This window comes from Catharus ustulatus, chromosome 3, assembly GCF_009819885.2.
Source record: "Catharus ustulatus isolate bCatUst1 chromosome 3, bCatUst1.pri.v2, whole genome shotgun sequence".
In the NCBI taxonomy this organism is placed as follows: domain Eukaryota; kingdom Metazoa; phylum Chordata; class Aves; order Passeriformes; family Turdidae; genus Catharus; species Catharus ustulatus.
In genome coordinates, this window is record NC_046223.1 from 97,927,414 (window position 1) to 97,948,114 (window position 20,701).

A 20,701-nucleotide genomic window follows, 5' to 3' on the forward strand; every position below is an offset into this window, starting at 1 on the left:
CAACTTCTACTTTACGGTATACCACACTTTAACTGTTTGAAATCCTTACAGGTACACTGGTTGAAATTAGGCAAGGTTGGCTACCTACTTGTGCAAGAAGCATATATTTAAAAAATATTCACAATGCAGTTAATAAAAGGAAATTCAAGGCATGTTAAAAATATTGTAATATATGCAAAGCTATTAAGACTTTGATGAGCAGAGCAGTTATGAGACTGGTTTAACATAGATTCTGTCTTCCAGCATAAGGCTCAATAAAAGATCCAAGAAAACTCTACAGATGCAGAACTGTTCCAATACTGCTTCCTTACAAAATTTTAAAAATTTCATAGAGATTAATATTTAGTCATTAATATCACACAGCTGAATTTTCTAATTGTCTAAGCCAACTATACACTTTTAAACTTTTCTTTTTTGTATTAATAAGAGTATTTCTGTTGTGGAAGAGTATTTTCCCCAAAGCACATATAATCATAATTCATAAAATTAGCAACTGATTAAAAAAATGCATTGTGGTGTATCTTTCTTTATTCCTGTATGGAGAAACTAAGTCAAATTCACTTCTTGTAGAGTTACATGAGTAAGTTTGCCATTGTCTAGTGTTACTAAATGGATTGACATCGCAACAGCGACTTGAGTGACCTTGGAACTGGAGTTACTTGAGTCCAGAAAGGATTTTATAAGAGCTCCTATTCCCATTACACCAGTGTGGGCTGATGAGTAGCCTCTCCAGTTGTGCTTTCTGTATAATGCTTTGTTGCAGCTATCTGGAATAATGAGATCAGCTAAGGGTTTAACACCTTGGACTGCTAAGTTTATATCACCAGGCTAGCCTAAGTGAACAGTGAGTTTAGAGAAAGCAACTCTTATATGTTGACTCTTGATAATCATAAATAAAAGTGCTATCATACATAAAAGAGAGAAAGGCAGAGCTAGGAAAGAAAACTTCCATTTAAAGAACGTTTTGAATTACAATTGATGCCCTCAATTCTGGTAGAGATTTATAGCCTTGCTCTGAGCTAAATTGCTCTAACAGAGTGAAACATGTAAAACACGTGAAACATGCTCTTCAGAATCTGGGATGGCTTTTTTGAAGTGCCATTTTGTTGTCCTATCACCAATCTTATCTCCTGTCAGTTTTGTAACCAGCAATTAAGAAGAAAGCAAAAACTCAATATTTTTCAGATGCTTTAGGGAGTACAGAAAGTTCACAGAAGAAGGGGGAGGCTGTAAAGACTGAAAATTAAGACAGAGTCTAAAGAACTCAAGCAGTGGGGCTGAGGAATGTTTCCACTAAGACAGTTGCCATAATGCTGCTCCCCCACCTTCCCCCTGTAAATGTAGATGCAAATGATCAATGTCCTGGGAAACATTAGATAGAGAGAAAATGGGGTGAAATATCATGAACAATATCCAGCATAGGAAGCCAATTTCACCTGTAACATAAGACAGGTTATAACTGTGATAACTACTTTACTGTTTTTTACATCTGTCTTCATGTAAAAGAACAGCAGTGAATAATCAAGCATATGGTTAATGCGATAATGAAACATCACAAGCAGGTATATCCCTACTAATTGAGCAGCAGATCACTTCTCTGTCTAACGAATATGAATGTTAAACTGCTGTTGCAACCCTTCATAGCTGACTTAATCTTCATTTTCATTTCTGAAGAAGAAAAATTCTCCCTGTGGCAAAACCAAAACAATTTCTTGCTTTTTTTAATTCCCCCCTTTTTTCTCCCCCTAGGATTGAATATTTTATTCTAAAATGTCTGATTCTTTCAGCAGAGTGACATGATTTAAAGCTACCGAGTATTTGAGTAACTGTAGTGTTCTGGCAAGCATTTGATCATGAACACTAAACAGAAATTAAAAATCCCACAGATGTTCAACAAGTTCAACAAGTAGAAGAAACTTCCAGTAGACTGGAAGTTTGTGAAAAACTGGCTACATGTTTACAGTGAAATACGGCAGGAAGAAATTAAATTAATTCTTATACAGTCACACAGATCAAATATTGAGCAGGGAATGAAAAAGTCCATCTCAACACTGTTAATGAGTTCTTATCTGGAATAACAGTTTCAGAGACAGAAATCTGGGACTAATTGGAGACTAACAAAGTCAAGTAAGAGGATAGAGAGTCAAATCTTGCTACCAAATTCTATTTGTTTTAAACACTAAAGTGGTTCTAGTGAAGTAAATGGGATAACTTGGTATGTCTTGCTGACTTAAGAAACGACTACATAACAGATTAGGGTCTTGTTAAAGGAGAAAGTAACACAAGAGTCCACAGTTTACTGTTCATGTTTGGGTTTAGATCTCTAATAAATAAATGCTGCCTCAAGGTCTGAAGCATGAAATTTTATGTCACTTGCAAATTGTTTCAATTATTAATGGTATCTGAGAATAGTCCTGTTACCAACAATAATGCTTTTCTATCATGTCTAGTTCTTGGTCCTGGCAATTGTAAATATAACACATTATATATGGGAAGAAACATTTCCTTCTTCTAATAGAAAAGGAACTTTTTATTTATCATCTGCTTATGGTGATAGACAGGGGCTCCTGTCACCTTTGCAAATTTTATTTCCCTTAGTGGTTAATAGTCCAAAGCAAGCATATAAAGCCTCCTCAGCACTGATTTGTGTCTTTCCCATTTTCAGTCATCATTCTGCAAACTCCAGAGCTGTGGAGGATTTTGCTTGCCCCACAGAGAGGGTTGGTGCTGGGCAATGCAGTCCTGGGGTGCTGAGCACTGACTGAAAACAGTGCCCCATCGCTCCATGGGGCACTGAATGGTGGTGATGAAAACTGAACTGGGAATGAGAAGACTGGGATGGAGAACTCCTGTCTTCAGTACAGACAAGCTGAGCATCAGAGGCAGCCCCACAGCAGGAAATGTGAAGGAGTGTGAGGCAGGAGTGTGAAAGAGCACAGCACAGCACCAGGAGCGCAGAGCTGGTGCAGGATGGCTTCAGACAGATTTAAATTGTGGACTTGAGCAGATGCCAGAGACCTGCTCCATGTTTGGACACATAAAACATCAATCCAGATAACTTCCTGTTGTTTCTGGTGCTGACCAAAGATTTCTGATTTCCTTAGACATAAATATGCCTTTTTATGAATAAACTAGAAAAAGAAACTAAAATTTTCTTTCTAGTTGTATTAAAAGGCTATCTTGATATATGGAGCAGAATTTATTTTTTGCCTAATTTAATAAGGTGGGAAAAATATTTTTTGAAGGTCCTAACATACATTCTGTTTTCCTCTATTAGCTTATAATGATCAATCAAAAATCATAAAAATGGTGAAAAACTGTTCTAGTTCTAAACCATATGGGTATTTCAGACTCCTATTTAAATCAAAGTATTAACTGCTTAGGTACTTGCTCCACTTCAACATAAATATGTGCAATTGGCTTCACTGTGTTTTCCTTTAAGGAAGGACATTGTTAGAGAAATGGAGAGAAAACAAAATGGTTCTGTGCTGTTTCATAGTGGACCAAATTCAACAATTATGTCAGGTATAAATTATGATAAAATATAAATTAAAATATAATATAATATAATCATAACCAAGTATAAATTGTTCAGGAGAAATGAGAATGTAGCAGTGCAGCATAATATATGCATTAATTTGTCACCCAGTCAGAAAAAAGTGTAAAACATCAAATTAGTTTTGTAAGGATTGATATCTTAAGTGACAAATCCTCACATAGACAAGATTGCCCAGCAATGCCAAAGTTGGCACAGAGAGGGCTACAAATGACCTGTTCTGTAAACCACAATAATATTATTGTGCTGTGTGATGCCAGCCAGGCAGCATCAGTCACAACCAAAATATCAGGTGCTATGGCAATACCACAGAGTAGCCAGGAAGAAAATTCCAGAACTGGAGAACTGGAATTTGGTGGTTTGGGTATACATAGTAGAAACACAAGGAAGATTTCCTGATAATTCATAAGCAACAGTTTAATTGATATAGCTGGAAGCAGAATAGCCCTCTTAATCTACACTGCAATTGTCTAAACTTGCTAAAAGTTACTGTTTTTACAGCCATAGAAGTCAGTTATTCCACCCATATTTCAGTGCCAAAAAATGTTTATACTAGAAATAAAATTACTAAAATAAGTCAATTTAGATATAACTTCAGGTTAGCCACAGACCTTCACAGGCACAAGGCAGTAGGAGAAATCTGATCTATTTGATGAAATAGCAGTGGCTGTAGGTGACATTCAGAATACCTTTCAAAAGGCAGCCTTTTAATAAATCACCCCTTTTGGTCCATTTGCAAGATACAATCACCTGAGGGGCTTTTACAAATCGATATAACCATTAAGCACTTAGTCAAAATAACATTATTTAGGCTGAGATCACAAAGTTAGCTGGATGACGAATTTACATGAAAGCACCATCAATTAAAGGAAATGGTTGTGGCAGGAATAAACTGGATTTTCTGTTTTGTAAGGAGGTTTATTCAAAAGGAGGATAATTACTCTGCAGGGAGCTTGGAGCTGCCCTGGGGGCAGAGGTCCCAGGGGCATGCTGCTGAAGGCACACAGAGCTCTGCTGAGGACCACATCACCAGCAGAAACACAATGCAGGTGCCCAGGCTGGGTCTAGAGCTTCTGCTCTGCACTGGGAAAGTCAACACCAACCCTGAAATTATTTCAGAAGAGGAAAAAGAGACCTTCTCATAACGAAAGGTGACAAATCTAATCCTGTATCAAAAGAGTACTGAGTTTTTGGAATAGTCTTTTGGTGCATACTGTTTTAGCCAAAGGCTTTGGAAGTCCCAGCTAGCATGACTGTCCCTGAAATGCCCTGAAATCTCTCCACTGTTCTCCATCATGGTCATTAGAAATTCTGAGTTAGTCCTAAAATAAAAATGTACATATGGATGCCTAACAGTTACTTCTCAAAACACAGAATGATGATCATTAAAAGAACATTAAGAAATCAAAGGAGACTTTTGAGAAAAAAAATCTCAGACATTAAAAGAGTTAATTAATTAATTAATTAATTAGTTCTTACATGAAGAATTAATTATTTGATTATTTTTCTAACAAAGCATGAATGTCAAAAATAAGAATATAGTTTAAAAGAGAGGGTGTTGGGACACATCTTTTTATATATATTTCTCTTTTCAACTTCCATCTATACCAGTCTCTGACTCCAAACATCATTAAAAGGAGACTAGTATCAAACATGCCAGTTTAATTGTATGAAATAATCAGCTTTTCTTAGTCAAATTCTGAAATGTTAGTAAGGGGCTTCCTTCTCAAATCAGTGGTACCTTTAAAAAGATTTCAAAATGCTTAGTTTTAACGTGTGTAACCTCTGGTATTGAATTAAGAAAAATAGATCTGTCAGAACGAAGATGAAAAGGTTGAATCAACTTTGGATCCCAGTAAATCAGTAAATCAGTCTGTTTGGATCCAAGGTTGCCATTTTCAATGTGTGCCCTCAGTGACCACCTCAAAACCTACACTGAGGATTGGGGTGTCAACTTTCTTCTTTCAGTGCTGGAGCAGTATGTGCTCAGGATGCACAGAAAAAAAGAGAGATTTGCTCCATTCCTGACCCTAGAAAGGCGCCTGGATGTAAATCAAGTTCTTCAAAATACTCCTCTAACACACTTGTACTTAAATTGAAATATTGTCTGTATGAGGATGTAGGGCAGACAAGGGAAATGTATCACATTCTCCAGCCCTTTCCTTTGCTCCTCCCTGGAAAGGTCCACACCTTTGCTCGCTGATCTGGGGACAAAAGATCCTGTAATTTCTTTCCATGTTCAAGAGTTTCTCCATTTATAAGGTAGTTGAGAGTGTGTTTTTTAAATTATAAGAATATTCAAACCTTGCAAAAATAGTCATTAAAATGTACCAATGTCATACTGTGATTGAAATTCAAGAGATAATTTTGGTTTTAATTAAGTTAACTCTTTTAATTAAATTCTGAATAAATTTCTCTCTAACATAATCAGAGAGTTACTTTAGTTGTTAACCTTTCTGCTTCCTCCCTTTTCTCATTCAGGCCTCCATGATGAATCCTAGCCAGTAAAGAGACCAGAGAGTTTCTCAGTAGACAGTCTTGAGTTTGGGTATCTGTGAAATGACCCAGTCTCTTCCTTCTAAAATTAAACAGTAAGAAACAGTGATATATATATATATATATATATGACTCTGATATATACACACACACATACATAGATATGAGATATAAAAATATAACAGTGATATTTTTATGAGATTTTTTTTGTAAGGAGCACTTACACTCAGATGATTTTGATCAGCACAGTTTACACCACGGGCTGCACTTTGTTTAGACTATGTATATTAAACATTGCCTGGATGTTATGCATCTATAACTTTGTAACTTGTTTTCCTGTTGGATCATTTTACATGTCTTGTGATTAAGTGAACCTGGATATTTGTTGCACCCTAAAGTCAGATGTTAATTGGCAGTCTCATGTTGGCACAACCCGTGGGGGCAAAATGTTGCATTTATTCTGTGCCAGTATTGTAAGTAGGGTCTTTTAGTAACAGCGAATTATATCAGACCTTCAAGACAGTTTTTGGGAACTATACATGGGAATCCATCTCACCTCACATCAGTCACTGAAAAAACCCAGTCATCCAGGTCTAAGTTAGTTGTCCAATCACTTTTAGAATTACTGTGAGAAAAATAAGCAATTCTGGGGGCAATTCTTGCCCATTTTAGATGCTTATTTTACCAGGAAATGAATCATCCTGTGCTTTTCTCTGTCAACCATAAAGACAATCAAGGACATCCAGCTCAAATTAGGACATCTAATTTTGACAGTTCCATCAGTGGAAGTGTTCAAGGAACAAGTGAGCCTGGCACTTGATTTAGTTGCCATGGTGGTGTTCAGTCACAGGTTGAACTCGATGACCTTGGAGGTCTTATCCAACCTCAGTGATTCTCTGGTGCTATGAAATGCCTAAAGGAATGAGAAAAACTCCAGCCCAAAGCTCTGTTCCTGTGACACAGTGGTTTGCACTGGGACATAACCTCTCCTGTCTTTTGTTACCAGTGTTCTTTGGAAAATTGGGAGCTTCATCTGCCCTGCTCCTGATCCCCTGTGAGCTGCATGGTGAAGCAAATCTGAATGAAATTTGCCTGCAGTAATGACTGAAACCTAATTTCCAGCACCTTGATCCCTTCTGCTGAAACTACTACTTAGCAGCCAGTACCAGCTTTGCCCAAGGTATCCTTGTAACTCCAGACTGCAGTGAAGGACAAACCTTCTGTGTTTCTGTAATTTTGAACATTAAATTAGAAGTTTGAGGCACTAGACTAGACCTTGCTCTTAATCCCACTGAAAATGTTGATATTGAAGTCAATGGAATCTGTCCAATTCTTGCCAGCTTAGGATCTGGACCATCATACTAACATATTATTGACACAGACAAGAATTGCACTTCCTCTGTATACAATTTTTTCGAAAGTTTTTCAAAATAGTGTATCACTGAGACACTGCTGCCAAATAAATTACATATAAAGACCCTATTTTTAAAGCAGCATCTGTCTTTGACATGTCTCTGATAAACAGAATCTGTGCAGCACTTTTAGAAACTACTTAAATAATTAGTATGACACATAACCTCAATTAAAATTTACTGGGATAAGGCAAAATTACTGGATGAGGTTTTTTTTAAAAAAAAAAATCTGTGTGTGCGACAGGTTAGTCTCAATATTCAGAGTAGATCCTTTTAGGCTTCAGTTCTGTACATCTATCTGATTTTGTACAGGAAACTAACAATTAAGTGGAAATGTGACCACTAAATTTGGAAAAAGCTGGAGCTGCTACAGTCTCCCTGGAGAAGAAATGTATAAAAGGAATTACTATAATCAAGCAATTCAGTGCGCAAGATGTTACCTCCATACTGAGAAAACTTAGGTCTGTAGGCAGCTCCATGTTACATAAATGATAAATATGTTTTGACAGTGTAATTAATGTTAGTCTCAAAACAGAAATGCAAATCAAACAAGACATCAAGATCAGAAATCGTAGGCCTTTGCTAAAATTAAAAGAGATGTGGGCAACACAAACCTCATAGATTGCTGATGGACTGGTTACAAAGGGTTCTATTTCAGAACAGTTAATTAGCTAGAAATTATAGCCTAACCAGTATCCTGTAGATGGCACAGCAAAGTGCTGACAGCTGTACTGCTCTTCTTAACAGTTCTTATGTGCCTCTAAAATACTGAAGTTGCATTAAAAAACACCATCTCCGTTTTTCAGTTACAGGAAGGAAAAATTTCCTTTAACTATATTTCATTTTCAAAATGTATGTGCAGCTTTTCAGGAATGAAGACTGCATTTGTCCCATCATCAATACAGTAAGAGACAAAGAGAAAAAAAGTTCTTAACAGTAAGAATCACTCTTCTTGTGCCACTCTTTTCACATTGAAATAAAACATAAAACTGAAAAGGCTTTTCAATAGAATTTCTTCTTGAACTCCCACATATCCTTCTCACTCAGTTAAATTAATTTTCATCAGCCTCATAAACCCCCTCATGAATATGTTATGTAGGCTTATAATTGGTTTTGTTTTATCTATTTTCTATTCTCTTTCTTACAGTAACTATGTGTAGCTTGTAATTTTATTTAACTTACAGTAAGGAATTTTAAGATGAAGAGGATGAGAAAAACAATTTTATTTTTTTCTCCAAAACCCTTAAGGTAATGTTGCATAATTTTATCACTATACTGTGAAAATAATCTGCATTAAAGAACTAAAGAACTAAAGAGATTACTAGATATTTTAAACAAATGCACTTAATGCCTTTAAACAATTAATTTAATCCACAGAAATTACAAGTCTGGACACAAACCCAGAGTGCACTTTTTTTAAAATCCATTAGCCATTTTACCCAAGAAGCAGATGGATGGAGTCAGTATGAGTGTCAAAACCAGTGCTAAGAAAGCTACTTGCAGGCTCCCAGCCCTGTATTAAGGTGTAGAAAATGATGCTGCTGTGTTTTTACCTCTCAGATCTCTAAGAGTATAGTTCTCTCCTTTCTTGTTTTCAGTGGGACCCAAATTTAACCTTAGTTTTCATCCTATAATGCAATTTGAATAGGTTTAACTTTTGCCTTAGATTAATGAAAGTTTGCTAGCTATGCAATGCTATCATTGTAGGCCATTTTAATAGACAACAGAGAGCAACAGGGATATCCAGAGCACCACTTCTTTCATAATGGGTAGAAGCTATAAAGGACATATATATCCATTGGCTATAATTGGATATTAAGGTGATTGCCTTTGACACCTACATTATATATGTGTCATGTGAGATGAACTTTCATGACTGAAATTTGTATAATTTCTTTGACTGGGGGAAGGAGACACAGAGTGGAAATACATGTATTTTTCTGGACACAGGAATGTCCCAAAAGGTAAAGAAATGCATATAAAAGTAACGATTCATTGATGTGTTCTTGATATGCTGTTCTCATTCTCAGAAAGGCAAGCGGTATTTTACTCACTTCAAACTAAGTATCTTCCATAACTCTGGATGTCCCTTAGTTGCCCTTGAGGAGTAGTAGTGTGCTGTTGGGATTACTCTGGTGTTTGTGGTTTACAGTGTGTAATTTTTAATGGACTATATGCTGAGACTGAACCTTGGCCTTACAGCAAGAAAAACTTTGTCAGGAACTATCAAAGTGCTACTCATTGATAATAAATCACCTCAGTGTAGGCTGGGGTTTGTTGATCCTGTGTTGGTGCACAATAGGATCCATACACTGTATTCAGTCTAACTCACCAAAATATAGGTACCAAAGCCTTCCTTCCTAAACAACAGCTTCTTGTCTAGAATGATACAATTCTCCTCTAGGTCCTGGGTAGATGTCTAAAATGGTACCAATCAACTGTCTTTGAACTAATCAGAGTTTGTTGTCATGGGGACTTAGCCAACTCAGATTGCACAAAAGCATCTATCTTTAGTTGGCTTGACCTGAAGGCTAACACAATTCAACTAAACGGTCTGGTCAAAGGCTAATTCTGCCAGGTTATGCCCTAGGAATTCACCAATTTTAGTGTCTTTATTTTTTCTGATATTCTGGAAAAAAATCTTCCAAGTATGTTTTAAGTATCAGGTTTATCAATTGTCTTTCTAGGGTAGATCTGAGTCTGAAAAAGTTTCCTGATGCAGAAATGGCTCAAATGATGTTTGTATTGCTGGCATGGCAAGGAATGTAGTTCCAGTGTGTATATCATCATTATGGCTCCTGACATATATACCTTCAACAAAAAACAGGACTGAATAAATGCAGAGCTTCTGAGAAGACACATTAGAGGTTATTTTCTTTCACAGGGGAACCCAGGAGGAGAAGTACAGGCAGGGTCCTTCCTTCTTTTTCACTGCAAGGGAGCACGATGAACTGGTGCTTCCAGGGTCACCCATCCTGTCTGCTTCCCTCAGCTGCACAGACAAAGGCCTCTGGCAAACTCAGGGTGAATAGCTGGGCTGAGATCTACATCTGCCACTGTCAGCTTCTACCACATCAGGAAGGGCTCAAACTGAGCAGTGAATCACCTTCCTTGCATGTCATATTTTTCTGATTTTTTTTTTTTTACCATATAATATACCGTAAAGAAAACATAGCTGAGAAAACTCTGTGAACAGAATAGCTTTGAAGCCAAGTTCAGCCAGGGGAGGCAGCATAGATGTTCTTTTTAATGAAAAAAGAGCCGGCTGTCTGGCAAATCCAGTGGGTTACGGAGGAATTTTTTCAAGCACAGAACAGCAGGAGCAAGAGAGAAACAGTCATTACACATTTTTAAACTAACCATAGAGGGAAGGCAGTGACTTCATTTTTTATCTTTGACTCTGAATATAATCTGCACCAGGGAGAATGAAAATTATGAAAAGCTCCTGGCTTACTGTTCCAACTGCTTTCATGCCTCATCAGCTTGAAGAGGCCAGGCAGCCCTGATTAGCATAGCCTTACTCCATCTCCAGGAATCCCAGAGCTGTGAACAGTTGTGACAGCCCCTTGGCCATCCTGTCGAACTCCTTAAACCAAAGTGTTTGTGTCACCTTCATCCTAGACTTCCTGGGCAATTTCTACCATGTGGAGCTGCTCTTGAACAGCAGCGTCAGCATAGTAGCAGAACTTTAATATGTTTTAAAAAGTTAAAGACTAATTATGCTCTCTAGATACACCCAGAGCAATGAAAATTATGTGTGCGTATCCAAGTGTAGACCTGTGCTCATCATTTGTTAGGAAAAGATTTATTCTCACAGTACAGGAACACAAATTGGCACAGCATCAAAGGATTAACTCAGGATGCCCAAGTGCTCCCAGAGATAGATGGTGTTTCCTGCAGAGAGTTAGAGGGTCAGATAATTCCATAGAGCCCCAACAGTAATTAAAGAAAGTCAACATAATAAATTATGATTGAGAACACATCCTTCTAGATCTTATTTGAACTCAATGCTTCATGTCTTTAAACCTACTTGTTGTGGATTCCACTGCTAGCTATTACTTAGCAATGGATACCAGTAAAAATCCTCTCACACTGAGCATTTATTTCTATAGAGAGAACAGAAATTGTGGAGATGTTCCTTCATGCATAAATTTTCCCTAATTTGGTTGGGTTTTCCTAGCCATAGTGCATCAGATTAAGAAGATCCAAACAGCCACCTGGAAGAAGTATCTCATACTTGAGGAAATAAAAAGACAATCACACATCTGTTGCTCATAAATAATTTTGCTTTTAAGAACTGAAGAGCATTTTTCTCTTAATTTTTATGTTTATATGCATTTATAAAATTCCTTTGGAGCTTTTTCTTCCCCAAGCTGAGCAGTCCTGACACTTATGTTTTTCTCATGGGAGGGTTGCCATATGTAGTAGCACCACAGCTTTTTCCCACCTTTGGTATATTCATACGTGGCAAAAAACCTGACAAACCAGAAAAACCTAGAAACAATAACTAATGTTATTAGTATTCAGATAGCAACCAGTGAATCAGTCCTTTTAGGGTTTGAAGGGGTAGCCATGCTATGGAACAGTACAATTGCTCTGTGAAATATCACATTCTCGTCCATTTATTTTTGTAAGTACATGACTATGCAATCAGTTCACTGACCACAAGAGCTTTGTGGCTAAATAACAAATATGGGCTATAAAAATTCACCTTACATAGCTCTTTATTTGAAAATGGAAAGCTGAAAATAGCTTGAAGTCAGGAAAAGGGAAACCTGCAATTCCTCAGGCATCCTGAGTAATTGTAGGAGCTCTAATTGAAAACTCCCTGATCCAACATGACCTTGCTTAAATTAATTGGTTTTGGAATTAGTGCTGAATAGTTCAGTAAATGTGGAATTCTCTGAAGTTTACTCATTGCCAAGCAAAGTCCAGCTGACTAACAAAAGTAAAATGGCCCAAAGACAATTTCCTACTTTTCATTTTCCCTCAGTGAAATCTTTAGCAGGCATGAGCCTAATTGAGCTACCTACAATGAATCAGAAAGAAGGAGGTGCGTGCACAGCTGAGAGAATCATTAAGGTTGGAAAAATCTGACAGATTGCATTATGCTACGTTTTCTAGAAGAATTAAAAAATTTCATGCAGCATACTGGCAACTTAAGGCTAGCAACTATATTCCCTAAATCCAACAGTGCATCATGCTAACTTCTTCTCAAGATTGGCAGGAAATCCCTGAAGTGGGACAAATGACTTTGGACATTTAACATAGGACAGAAATCCAGATGCCTTTATGTACCCTGACCAAGTTCCCATTGTGCTGAAGTCTATAGCTAGGTGGATTTTTAAAATCATTAATCCATTCATTTACCATTAATCCAGCGAAAAAATACTGTTTTAGCAAAAAAACCCCAAACAAAAAAAACCAACCAAACAAAAAAACCCCAAAAAACAACAAAAAAAAAAAAAAAACCCCAAAACTGGGTTAGAGGAATACATGGAGTAGTTTTAAGAAACTGAAAATTATCCCTTCTTTTATTCATCAGACTAAAACCCAAAGAACTTAACAGAGGCTGCTTAGTCCATGTTTGTTGCTGGCAAAGGATTTCTTACATCTAATTGAATCACATATTTAGTATTTCTGGCTAGCTGCTTCAATTTGAATTTAAAAGTAGTATACACTGGGAAAATTTTCCACCTGATGGGTAAACATCCTGAGCAGTCAACCAGAGAGGAAATGCTTCTCTCAATAAGGATGAAAGTGTTTTATACAATGAATATAATATCATCAGGAGAAAATATGTATTCCCCCACATCTGAATAGATGATAAGTTGGTGTTCAAGTTGGCCAGAAGTGCAAATACCAGGTTTCTCTCTCTCTCTCAGGGAAAGGATTTTAGCATATTCTGCTTCACAAAAGACCATCTTAACTGCTACCTCCATTACCATTGAAATTCAGTGTTTCTGCATTCACAGTAAAACCACACTAAAAACCTGTGAGGAAACACCCTGAAATAGCCTATAACATACAGAGTGATTAATATAAAGGACTCTTTCTACATTGAAAACTTGTAGGAAAAATAAGTTGACTTTCTCAGACAAAGGGGAAACAAGGGAGGGAGTGATTAATATCTTCCAGAGGTCCTTGTTGGTTCTGTTTCCATGGAAGAGTCTACTGTTGTACTGCAGTATGTGAACCGCTTTTCAGCAGGAGAAGCGGGGTGCTGCAGGTGGGATGAGGTGTTCCCGCAGCTCTGCTCCGACCTAGTGGGCTCCATTCCCAGCAGGGTCTGCAGCCAGGGCTCGCTGTGGCTCGGCTGGGGTGGCACAGCCCCAGCACCCCGGCAGCCTGTGCCTCCCAGGGCACCGAGCCACGCTGCTCTGGCAGGGGAAGGACTGCCCAGCCGGCTCTGGGATGCTGTGCTTACACAGCAGGGACCGGGCTGGTTCTGCCTGGGAGAGTGACCCAGTTTTCATCAACTCCTCCTGAAAAGGGAAGCACTGCTTGCAGGAGCAGCAGAGCTCTAAGTCAGGAGCACTTAGGATGACTCCTGCATTCAGTGACTTCCCATTCAGGAAATTACATGTTGTCTGTGATGGAGGAACGAGGTGGGAGGCAGCAGCAGCTGGAGCTGTATTTTCTCAGCTGTGCATCTGACAGCTGTGACTGGATACGGTTCAGAGACAGAAAGCATATGCTGCCATTCAGGGCTTTTAACATCAAGTATCTCTTACTGGGTTCATTATCTCCTCACAAAATGAAATGTGATGGCTAGAAATTCCCTAACCTCAGTGAAAGAAGAGTCTCAGCAGGGGTCACACAGAGGCCAGGTCTGGCTTACCATGGGCAGCAATGCTGCTGCCTCCTTTGCACTGCCACTTGTCTCCTTCATTTACACCTGGGGCAACAGGGAGTGCCCCAGGCCTTGCCACAATCTCCTTCAGAGGTGGAGGAGAAGCTCCACAAATAATTTAACTACATGGATCCGTGCAGAAGTTAGGTGTTCTTTAGCACCAATGTTTCATTGGGCTTGCCCTGTAAAGCTGTATGCAGTTAAGAAGAGCCCGATACTTTTTCCACCTATTAGAAAATCCTGTTAGCATAGTCCATTAATAATGTCTCACATAATATTCATTATAGCTGCAACCTCCTGAAAGTTGTTAATGCATCTAGGAATATTTTAGGAAAATGCATGCTGTAAATATATATTCAATACTTTTGTAATTCGAATTCAGAGATCAAATACTACTATTTTATTTTAGGTTTACATTTTTAGTTACAAGAATTAATTTTTAGCTAAGCCTGTGTGTTATGAATCAATTGCTTTATGACTATGATAAGGGGCAGTCATGACCTATACAACTAAAATTGAATGGAATAATTAAATTGAAATAGCTGTTAATTTCTAAAAAATTTCTTTAGTTTCTTTGCCAAGAAGAATTTGTTACATCAGAAACAAAAAAGAAGTTAATGTAATTTTCCTAAGAATTTAAAAGACTGAATTGGAACTAAAAGCTGATGTGAAAATCTGACCTTTCTGACATTTATTTGAATGTCAAATATCTGCCAACATCATTTTCTCATTTCAGGCAACTGCTTCTTTTACAATTTTCAGAAAGGAATGAAGTAAGATTTTTGTAAAAATTATAGTAAGGATAGGAAATGCAGCATCTCCGTCCAAAGTGACAAGAGCTGAAGAGAGAAAAGTGGAAGCATTACACTTCAAATTTTAAAAACAAGAACTTGGCAACTGACATTTCCCTTAAAAGTGAATCACATAATTCTTACTCTTCTTGTATATCAGATAATTATTTCTGATTTTCATGTTTACCTTATAGAGAAGCTGAGGACAAACTTTTTCAGTTGGCACAGAGATGACATTTTAATTACAGAATCAGAGTCAGAGCTGTATACAGTCCATAGGCATGGAAATAATTTTGGATCAGGAAAACACCTCAAATAATCTTTTTTCTCCAGATTGTCAATATCATCTCACCACAGCAAAGAAGAAGAATTACATTGTGGGCAAGAAAATTTATCTAATAAATAATTTCTGAGATTAAGAAGTTATATGTGAAATGAAGCTTAAAATTTTCAAAAGCACAGTATTTACAGAAGACTACTAATCAATGCAAAACATTTTTTTTCATAAGTATGAAAACACTGTGATGTAAACATACTTACTACCCAATCTTGTATTTTCCCCAAAATATTCCATTATTCAGCTTTGTCACTCTGAGGGAAATAAAATAAATTCTTTTCAATGAGAATTTTGAGCTTATGTACCATATAAACTCAAGACAGCTCAGATAAAAATCATTCCACTTGGTAACCAAGGTAATTCTGAAAATATTCATATTCAGTATTTGGAGTCAGAATCCAAAATAAACATCTATTTGTGTCTTTTGCCATGGAAGGTGTCTTCATAATGATCACACAGTAATACATGATAAAGATGAAAATTAGTCTCTGGGGTAGCAATAAGATCTCGTTTTATATCATGATAGCATCTCTTAATCAAAGAACAGAAACATCCCTAGAGGGGGCACTGTAAGCAACAATTTCTAGTTTTACACAAAGTTTTATATAACAATTAAAATACTATGCTTAAGATAAAATAACATTTTATGCTACTTCTGGAATGCAAATTTATGTTATTCAACCACAGCTTCCTTTCTAAGCTCCCAATGTTCTGTTATACAACAGATTTGTCAAGCAAATAATTTAAAAGTATTTTTATACGATACATTTTGAACTCATTTTACCTTTTTGTAGATGAGTAGCCTGCACTGCAACTTAATAGTATGTGGCAAGGACAATATCATAACTGGGAACTGGCATTAACATATTTGGAAATGTAGAAGTGAATTTGGTTCAGTTTACAATGAATACATATTTCCTATAGATTTTATTTAAAGTATTCAATGGCTCTCTGTGCATACATACATGATAAAACTCTAAAATGGATAAAGCTATCATCTTTGCTAAGCAACTAATATGAAAAAAGAAAGTTGCCCAGAAGAATGTTAAAAGTCCTTAACAGTGAGTGTTTTAAGAATGAATGCAAATGGCTACTGGTGAGTAATAGCAGTTGTGTGAGGCTTGATAAAACGTTTACAATTCAGTGCACTGATAACAATTGGTTACACCTTCCCTAAAAGTAATTAATTACCTTTTACATTAACTGCCTTTGAGTATTTTGACCAAATATTTTTAATTTTACTTCTCTTTTTTGGTACCTTAACAACCTAAACTAAAATTAGCCCAAGTAATCTCATTTAGAAGAGCAATTACTTGATAGATAAACCACATAAATGTCTAACAATATTGAAATGATACCATTTGCACTTGCATTTTTATATTTGCACCTAGATAACTGTATGTATGTGAAATGGAGGTCAAAAATCCAGGTCCATTACCTTATGCATGCAGCATTCTTCCCAGAAGGAGCTTTTTCCAAGATGTAGCCACAATGGAACAGTATTACAAACAAAGCAATGCTGATATCAAACATTATCCCTACACAGGGAAAATGTTTCTACAGCCAAACATCCTTTTAGAAAACAAGCTGATATGCTTTTACATGCAGAGCAGTGGAAGGTCAGTGGAGACTTGCTTACCTGTGGTTGACCTGATGGTTGAGGTGATGTTGGAAGATGTCAGCGCAGGTATACATTCATCATCTTGGGAATAGCCTGCCTGAATGGCACGCAAGTAACTGTGGCTTCTTGTTCGGAAACATCCAGGGAGGTCAAGGGCATCCATTGCCTGAGCTTCAACTTCACTAAACACTGATTCACACACCGATTCAAACTGTCCATTAACCTCTGCTTCACTCATCTGAATAAACAACAACAATGCATTTGATTTTTGACTTGCTTTTTGTGATCATCACGGCCTCAACATCTCAAATGGACACCTGTACATTGATGAAGAACTGTTTTAGCAAATAGTTAAAATGTAGTCATCCCTTCTGATCACATTCACATTGTTTAACTTACATCAGCTGTTTACACATATATTAAATGTGTCTATATAAAGTGCATCACACATGCCATACATTAATGTTACATTCAACATCTTTTGGCATAGTTGAGGAGGAACCCAAGCCAAACTCACTCCCTGCTTAACTGGGTTAGCCCTTCACTGCCATGGAAGAACCTTTCCTTCAGCAGCATTACATAAAATCTGGGACTTCTGCTGGCTGTGGAACCCTGCCTGTCAGAGCAGCCCAGCTGTGCCTCCTGGACCCTCTAGCAGGTTGTCCCCAGGGATATTTCAGCAGCACCTCCAGCTCCCTGCAGTGCTTGGGCAGGAGCCAGCATCTACCTGCTAGCCCTGCCTTGCAGATTGGGCATGATGTAACAGTGTGCATTTTTTAGAGGCAATTTTCATGCTAAACAGGGCTTAGGCAGAGTGGCCAGGCTTGGGGAGCCTCTCAGTAGGTAACCATAGGTTGCTGTTTTGAAGATTAGTGCCTTCATTCTACCTACAGCATTTACTGTAGGCACAAAGGTTCCCTGAACGCAGCCCTAACTGCCTGTAAATGTACCTGAATAATTCAATATTATGTTTATCCAAAACCAGATAGGAACTTAACACTGGACAGATAGATAATTGAATGACTTTCTGAAAATAATTTTTTTTTCTAACAAGTGAGTGCTAGAAATCTGAATCAGTAGGAATAATTTTACCAGTTAAATTTATGGCATCACTAAATGGTGCATCCAGTTGATATTAATTTTCCTATACAGCTGCTAAGTGCTCCTAGTGCTTTATTCATTATGGAAAGAGAGTCACATCAAATGTTTCAAGAGTTTTAGGGTTTTGGTTAAGTAAATGGAAATTTTATAGAGAAGTTCTGATGATTATGAATAACTGATGTTTGAATTTTGTTTAAGATGTTGGCTACTAAAAATCTTCTGAAAAGAATTAAATTACTCTTCATAAAATTTGCTTTTAATAAAGTTGAGCAGACTAATGCAATCTCAAAGAGATTAAAAAAATTGTACTCTGAACTATTTTGCAATATTGATGATCAGGATATATATGGTAATTTAGTCCATAAATTCTGTGAGTCTTAGCCACTTCTTTCAAACTAAGATTACTGAAAACAGAAAATTAAAAGTCTTCAAACTTAATAATATAAACCATGGAATTCAGTATACTTCTTGAGTCAGTGTGAAAAAGGAAGGATCTCACAACAAAAAGGCATAAAAAACTACCACAAATTATATACACTGCTATTATGTAGATGGAAGAGGAGGATGCTGTAATGGAAAAATAACAGCAAACAGCAAATGTCCAGAACTTAATATTTTAATACATTTGCTTTGGGTAATATCTATTAAATGCATTTATTAATGGTCTGGAAACAGCTGGACTGTGAGGTAGGAAGTGTGTGGCTAACACAAAGTTGCACAGGTTAGTGAACACTGAAAAAGCAAGGAACTGTATGCAGCAGGTTTAGTTAAACTGGGCAATTGAGCAATCTACCTGCAAATGAAATCTATTGTGGACACCTTCCAGGTAATGCACACTGAAATGAAGAATTTTAACCACTACTGAAACCAATTAATCATCATGGGCAGGTCAGTGAACATCTCTGTGCACAGACACAAAGAGGCAGAAGATGTTAGTCTAGTTCTATGTGAGAACATTTTAGGTGGTAGCTGATAGCATTTGCTTTGAATGCAGGATTTAATACACATGAAACTTTCTCAAAAGCAGAGTATTATAAAAAGACAAAATAACCAAACCAGAGTAATAAAAACCAAGGCATCAGAATGATTGGAACAGTTTTCACGAGGGAGCTGTGGAAAAAAAGGTAAAAGGTTTGGAAAATGACTGTTTCTAATTCTAATGTGTGCTACATAAGATTATATTTAGAATTACCTCATACAAATTAAGGAATTTGACTGAAGGGCATTAGTCAGGTGACAAGCCCCTCCCTGGTCTCTACAGTCAGTGGAGACTGACAAGCATTTCCAGAGGGCTCTCAGCCCACTTGGCATGTGCACTGTCCTGGAATAAACTCTTTTGCTCCATTAACTGCAGAGGAAGCTTTAGTTGTAGCCTCAGTTAAAAGCCTCACGTTAGATGAGTTGAATCCAGGCCTGAATAGCCATGCAACACAAATCGAATATGAATGAATATGAACTTGCTTTAAAAAGATTTCTCCTTTAACATAACCATTTGTAGGTATACCCTTAGGTGTATCACTGAATGGTCAAAGAAATATTAAGTTCCATGTCTGAGAAGAGGGCAGGGCCCATCTGTCATGAAACCACTCAGGGAAGAAAAGTCAGGACCCATAAACATTAGAAACATTGGGAATTTTGTGTAAAGTCCTCTGCTAAACAGAACATGCACGTAATTCTTACGGCTTATTGCACTCCAGGTGTGATGCAGACCTCACTTCATCATGAGTTAGTACTAACTACCAGACATAAAACTGGTAGGGAGGAAGACTGTAGATTTTCAGGAGTCCCCATACACAGAATAGTGGAAAGGGCTTATTCTTTCACCCAAGAAAAGTGAGGGATTTGATTCAGAATGAATAACTGCTCCTTTGCAGCATAATTTTTCAATCTATATCTTAATCTTAACTGAAATCAGAGCAGGTATTTTCAGATGATGAATATTGTAGAAGTGTACTCCTCATGCTCAGTCGGAATCTTCTTAACATTTCAATGTTTTATATGGACTGAAAATAAAAATGCAAGTATTTATATTTTTAATGACAAATAAATGGAAAATACAATGTTTGATAGTGTCTCTTTGCCTCTAGCATTCAGTATTTTTCTTGAAAGTTTGAGTTACATTCCTTAGAACTGAATTACTTCCACAATTCACAACCTCAGTTTGATATTAATCTTAAAAATGCAAAAAAACTAAATCCATCCACTAGTTACAACTCTCACATCTGCAGTTGACCTATAAAAACATTATAACAAGAATTTCCCACCTGACTAACACAGCTGGCCTGACTGAGCGTGCTCACTGCTCTCATATAGCTCTGATTCCTTGAGCGAAACTTTGGGGAATTGTAGTTTGCGGAGGGATCCAGGTTGTGACCCCCAGGCACGTCACTTGCGGTTTGAAGGTAGCTCTGACTACAAAGGAAAGAGGAAGAAAAAAGGAAAGGGTGTAAAACTACAGATGGAATCAATTAGTTCACTAAAGACAGTAATTTGTATGAAACACACAAACCCACTCCCCTGGGTCCAAGTTTTAC

General features: G+C 37.2%; 1 protein-coding gene across 17 annotated transcripts in view; it reads right to left on the reverse strand.

Annotated features, from left to right (window-relative positions):
- The window catches only part of DLGAP2 (DLG associated protein 2), a 465,971-nt gene that overhangs the window by 41,356 nt on the left and 403,914 nt on the right, over window positions 1–20,701 (reverse strand). For all 17 annotated transcript variants that reach the window (XM_033054074.2, XM_033054084.2, XM_033054073.2 and 14 more), the window contains 2 exons: window positions 20,432–20,579; window positions 17,085–17,304 (listed from right to left, as the gene is read on the reverse strand). In XM_033054074.2, coding sequence (XP_032909965.1) covers window positions 17,085–17,304; window positions 20,432–20,579 — 368 coding nt within the window. The remainder of the gene's footprint in view (window positions 1–17,084; window positions 17,305–20,431; window positions 20,580–20,701) is intronic.